The sequence below is a fragment of the Mus caroli genome, chromosome 8, assembly GCF_900094665.2.
Source record: "Mus caroli chromosome 8, CAROLI_EIJ_v1.1, whole genome shotgun sequence".
Lineage (NCBI taxonomy): Eukaryota > Metazoa > Chordata > Mammalia > Rodentia > Muridae > Mus > Mus caroli.
This window is the reverse complement of record NC_034577.1, coordinates 38713779-38719881: the sequence shown is the minus strand read 5'-3', so window position 1 is coordinate 38719881 and position 6103 is coordinate 38713779. Positions and strand designations below refer to the sequence as shown.

At 41.9% G+C, this 6103-nt stretch overlaps 1 protein-coding gene across 1 annotated transcript in view; it reads right to left on the bottom strand.

Moving 5' to 3' along the window:
• Positions 1–3188: 3188 nt before the first annotated feature.
• The window catches only part of Mtnr1a (melatonin receptor 1A), a 19937-nt gene continuing 17022 nt past the window's right edge, over positions 3189–6103 (bottom strand). Inside the window, exon 2 of the mRNA XM_021170942.2 lies at positions 3189–4493. Coding sequence (XP_021026601.1) covers positions 3628–4493 — 866 coding nt within the window. The 3' untranslated portion in view covers positions 3189–3627. The remainder of the gene's footprint in view (positions 4494–6103) is intronic.

Here is a 6103-nt window from a genome sequence, read left to right as displayed (position 1 = left end):
TTGTGCTTATTCAATAAGCAATTATGAATTTAATGGTTACGATTGACTACCCTACCTGATATCCTCCAAGAATACATAAGGCCTGAAGATATATTGAGTGAAAATGCCATTGCTTAAACGTGTAAATTATTTACACACACACACATGTGCATATTTAGTAACGAACATGCACTTGATAAAATGAACTTTCTAAGTCATTTCTAAGCAAATGATAATTCAGAGAGTGTAGTGTAGAGATACCAGCTAACTCAGTTGTTCAGCTCGTGATGCTAATATAGAATTTGTGATATGTCCTGACTTTAGAATGTTATGTTACATATTATTTCCACCATTTAAATTTGATTTGGATAAGAAATAGAAGTTTTGGATGTAAAAGAATTTGGTAACATTGTGAAGATACAATTTGTGCTTGTAGGGGCTAGAGAGATGGCTAAGCAGTTAAGAGCTAAGAACATTCTTTGTGTGGGCATGTGTCTTTTTAAAAGCTTTTTATTGGTTCTTTAATAATTTCACATTGTAGCCTGGCAGTGGTGGTGCACACCTTTAATCCCAGAACTTGGGAAGCAGAGGCAGGCAGATTTCTGAGTTTGAGGCTAGCCTGGTCTACAGAGTGAGTTCCAGGACAGCCAGGGCTACACAGAAAAACCCTGTTTTGGAAAACCAAAAAACAAAAAAACAAAAAAACAAAAAAAGATTTTCACATCATATACCCCAATCCCACTCATCTCCTCACCCCTCCACACCCACTCTCTGCCCTTGCAACCCCACAAAAGAAAACAAAATAAAATAAAATAAAATAAAAAATTTCTCCACGAAAGCTGTGGTTTGCCCAAGCAGCCTTTCTTGTAGATGTTCATTGCCATGAGTCACTGGGCTGGTTTGAGGCCTCTGGCTCCTGCTGCAGGTCCAAAACCTGCACTATTTTTGCAGGGAGCTTCAGCCTGGTTTCCAGTACCCAGTACACATAGCTTTCAACCTACTGTATCTTCTGCTTCCAGGGACTCCAGGAAGGTACCTGTGCTTGTGTGCACAGACAGCCATGCAGAACACACACATTGCAAAAGGTCTTTTTTTTTTCTTTTTTTAAAATATTTTTTATTACGTATTTTCCTCAATTACATTTCCAATGCTATCTCAAAAGTCCCCCATACCCCCCCCCCACTGCTCCCTCCCCACCCACTCCCATTTTTTGGCTCTGGCGTTCCCCTGTACTGGGGCATATAAACTTTGCATGTCCAATGGGCCTCTCTTTCTAGTGATGGCCAACTAGGCCATCTTTTGATACATATGCAGCTAGAGTCAAGAGCTCTGGGGTACTGGTTAGTTCATAATGTTGTTGCACCTACAGGGTTGCAGATCTCTTTAGCTCCTCAGAAGATGGAAAGATCTCCCATGCTCATGGATTGGCAGGATCAACATTGTAAAAATGGCTGTCTTGCCAAAAGCAATCTACAGGTTCAATGCAATCCCCATCAAAACTCCAACTCAATTCTTCAACGAATTAGAAAGAGCAATCTCCAAATTCATCTAGAATAACAAAAAACCTAGGATAGCAAAAACTCTTCTCAAGGATAAAAGTACCTCTGGTGGAATCACCATGCCTGACCTAAAGCTGTACTACAGAGCAATTGTGATAAAAACTGCAAAAGGTCTTTAAAAAATCTTGGGCATATATACCCCAACAATTACCTGTGACATAATTACTCATTTCCTAAATTTTCCTGATGAAAATAGTCACCAGAGGAGTTTCATCTGATAATCTCTAATTTCCCAGAGAAATTCTATTTAGATATGCAGGTAACAGCAAATTTATCAAACTATACTTTCTGCCTGTGTGTATGTGTATGTGAATGCATGCAGATGTACCTCTCCTTCTGCCCCCTGTGTGTGTGTGTGTGTGACTATGTGTGTGTGTGTGTGTGTGCGTGTGTGTCTATGTCTGTATCTGTGTGTATGGTCACAGCCACCAACTTATGCTTGTATATGACAGTTTTGTTATAGGTCTCTATAATACAGGAAAACATCGCCTTTGATTTGTAGCAAAGCATTGTATGTAGCATACACCACGGTAGTCCCTAGCAGACCCCTGGGATAACATACAGCCAGCATTTATATAACCAGAGTCTGTCAAACACAATTTATTTTTGTTTGATTTTTGCCCCAAGACATAAAACCTTATTGGAATAAACAAACACTGACATGAATTACTGTAGAGTCTTGGTTTTGCACTTTCTGTTGAACGAGAGCCATTTGGTCTAAACTCTTCCCTCCTCCAATCAGACCATTGATCTAGAGCTCATGTAGTACTGTACCCGAGTTCTCCTGAGCCCTTCGTTTTTAAAAGAACCCTAGCTGGGTGTGGTGGTGCACACCTTTAATCCCAGCACTTGGGCGGCAGAGGCAGGCGGATTTCTGAATTCGAGGCCAGCCTGGTCTACAAAGTGAGTTCCAGGACAGCCAGAGCTATAGAGAGAAACCTTGTCCCTGTCTCATAAAACCAAAAAAAAAAAAAAAAAGAACTATCTGTAGATGATCTAGTCAACCAACAGAAGTTCAAAGTAGTGACGAAACCACACTAGTCTAAATAACTAATAAAGTTGAATAAAGCATACTTAGCCATTGCCTTCACACTCACAGCTGAATACAATTTTGTGGTTTGGTAGATCTTGGTCAGCCGGCACATGCAGAGCAGCTCCGAGTGTCGTCCGATAGTGTGGATGAGAGATAGAGCCACCCAACACTGTGGTGCGCGCTGGTGGCTCTGGTTTTTGCTATGCTATGGAGCCATTTGTAAATTCCATTTACGCTTTCTGCTCTTTAGTAACAGTCTTTTACCTCAATTTTCAGCTCTGCTTCACTTACTCACTTACAAGTAAAACACACTAATCTCTTTTTTTTTCCTCCTCTGGTTAGAAAACTTTTTGAAGATGTGAGGAGAAAGAGATTACAGTCATCCATCAGGACCTGCTGTGGACTAGTTCCAGGATCCCTGTCACCAAGTATATGAAAACCTGAGGATGCTCAAATAACGTAGAGAAAAATGAGGCAGGATTTGCATATAACGAACATATAGCTTCATATATACAGTACTTTAAAGCATTGCTGGGTTGCATATAATGTTTAGTGCATTATACTGCATTGTTTAGGGGGCTAATAAAAAGAAATATGTCCACTTTCACCACAGGTGGAGTTTTTCTGACTATTTTAATTCAGCCATAGGTAAGAATTAACACTCTGCATCACTCGTTTACAATAAAAGGAAGGTACCCATGGTCCCTCTTGTCTTGAGTTCCTTCCACATTTTGTTCAGGTTTGGTCTGTTGCTATGTATTGTAATGCTAAATGTGGGCAACCCCCAAGACCTGGTTGCCCCAGGGACGAGAGAGTCTGCACACAGACCTCCTCTGCTGATACAAGTTGTTCATTTAACATACGGTGTGCCTGTTCAGCATTCCCCTTGATACTAGCAATCTGATTATGGGGCAGACAGGAGATCCTTTCCAACAATATGGCGGCAACCCTGAAGAGTTTCAAGTTGGATAGACTGGTTTCTAGACAAAAGAAAGCAAACAAGGAGAGCAGTAAGACCCCAACCAGTGTGGATAATCTGCTAGCACCACTGGCTTTTCAAACAGAGTCCACCTTTAAGTTATTATTGGGTATTAGTGGAGAGGGCTTACATTTAATCTTATCTGCTTCGTCATTTGAACTGTCCACAAAGAACATCTTGGCTGTGCACAACGAGACAATAATCTTTTTGTATTCTTTTCTGAAATTCTGATTCAGTAGTCCGTATATAATTGCATTGAGGCAGCTGTTGAAGTACGCCAGGTAGTAACTAGCCACGAACAGCCACTCTGGGATCCTGGGGACCATGGTGGCAGGGTCCGAGGCCACAATAAGACCTATGAGGTTGAGTGGGGCCCAGCAAATGGCAAAAAGTACAAAAACTACGAACATGGTGAGAAAGTTCCTGAAGTCCTGGGGCTTCAGTTTGGGCTTGTTGTCCGGTTTCACCCTCCGTCTGACCTGAAGGACCAGGACCCATATCCTTAAGTAGCAGAAGATGACAATAATCATAGGCACGATGAAATGGAAAACCACCACAGCTATCGTGTACGCCGAGCTGACAGACTGGGTGAAGGTACAGGAGTAGATCCGGGGATCGTACTGGAGAGTTCCGGTTTGCAGGTTGGGCATGATGGCAATGAGTGTCAGCATCCATATCAGGAACACGTAGCAGAGCGAGTTCTTGTTACTGTATATTTTGTCGTACTTGAGGCTGTGGCAAATGTAGCAGTAACGGTTCATAGCGATCCCTGTGATGTTGAATATTGAGCCGATGACACTCAAGCCCATTAGAAATGCGCTGATTTGACAGTGCAGATATCCCAGATTCCATCCATTGTTAAGGATAGATGTCAGCACCAAGGGATAAGGGTAAATAGCCACCACGAGGTCTGCCACAGCTAAACTCACCACAAATATATTCCCTGAGAAAGAAAGATGCAGAAAACACAAATTACCACTGGAATAATATGCAGTGCATCATTGAACATGCGCTAAAGAAAGGGGCTTTGGGAAGATAGCCAGTGCAACTTGCCATGCAAGATTGAGAGGAAGGGTGGTTGGATTCTCTGCACCCATCTAAAAGCCCCATGGGCTTGGATGCCTGCCTATAGTCCTAGAACAAGTGAGGTGTAGACATGGGGAGCCCAGAGCAAGCAAGCTAGCCAGATAAGAGTAGTGGCAAGCTCCTGGGTTCAATTGAGAGAGTCTGTCTCAATGAGACAGTGTAGAGTGTACCATGACTGAAGAAGACACCAGCTATCAAGCCCCAGCCTCAAACCCTTGAGCATACATGTGCATACACCTATACAGGCATGCAAATATATATGTTCATATAGCATACATACTTCCATATGCTAAAGGAAGGGAAGAAGGAAGGGGTAGGGAGAAAGAGGTGGAGAGAAAGAGGCAGAGAGACAATTCAAGCGTACGAGAGAGAGAGAGAGAGAGAGAGAGAGAGAGAGAGAGAGAGAGAGAGAGAGAGAGAGAGAGAACAGACTATTTCTACAACTTTTGTGATCCAATATTGCCAGATGATAAATTTAATATATGCCCCCAAGAAGTACAAACACTGTCCTTGTTGAGTGAAGTCCTTTTTATGAATTTCCATGTCTCCAGAACATCCCATTTCTCAAAATATTGAATTTCTGATTAGTTCCCCCTTCTTTTAACAAGTCTCAGGATCATCACACTTTCGTGGCTTCCTTTGCTTGGGATGGCACCTGAGAAGTCGGACATCGTCCGGTCTCTCAAGTCAGCCTCAAAGGGCATCCTTAAAACCAAGGTCTTTGATCTCTTTAGTTCTCCCAAAGGCCCTCTAGCTTCTGAGGTTGGAGGCGATTACACCTTTCACCATCAGTTTCTGGATTCGAATGCTGGTATCGCCCCTCCCTGGCTATGGAACTAGACCAAGTTATTTCACTTTGACCAGTTTCTATTCCCACTTCTGTGTTACAGAGGTGCTTGATAGAGTATCTCCCTCCTAGAGTCAAGTGAGTCTTAGGTGAGGTAGTGTATGTCAAGCACTGTGCCCTGTCTGCAACTCATATAAAACCCGGTCATTTCCTGCAGAAGGAGAGATAGGAATTCTCTTGTATTTATGAATAACTTAAGATCAGAGCATTAAATCCCACATATTCACAATAAGTCTACTAATGTCATCTGTACTAACGTCATAACTGGACATGTATAGAAATGTATAGAAAAAGGACTCCAGCTGAATTTATGAGCTATTCTACTGCTATGCTCTTTCGTTTTGTGAATTTTTAAAGGCTTCATTTTCTAATATCCCTTCTGTTTTAAATGGCTCCTCAACCCAGTTTTGAAATTTTGATTAATTTTTTTCAAAACCCATCCAAAGCAGACATGTCCACAGCCTTTTCTTATTTGCCCAACCGGAGATAAGCAATGGCCTCTTTGAAGATGTCAGAATTGTTTTATTCACCCTGCTTTGAATTTTAAATAGGTTACAATACATTCCATTTGATAAGAACTTACCAGACGAATATAAAGGATTCTGGGGTACTGTGAAGGA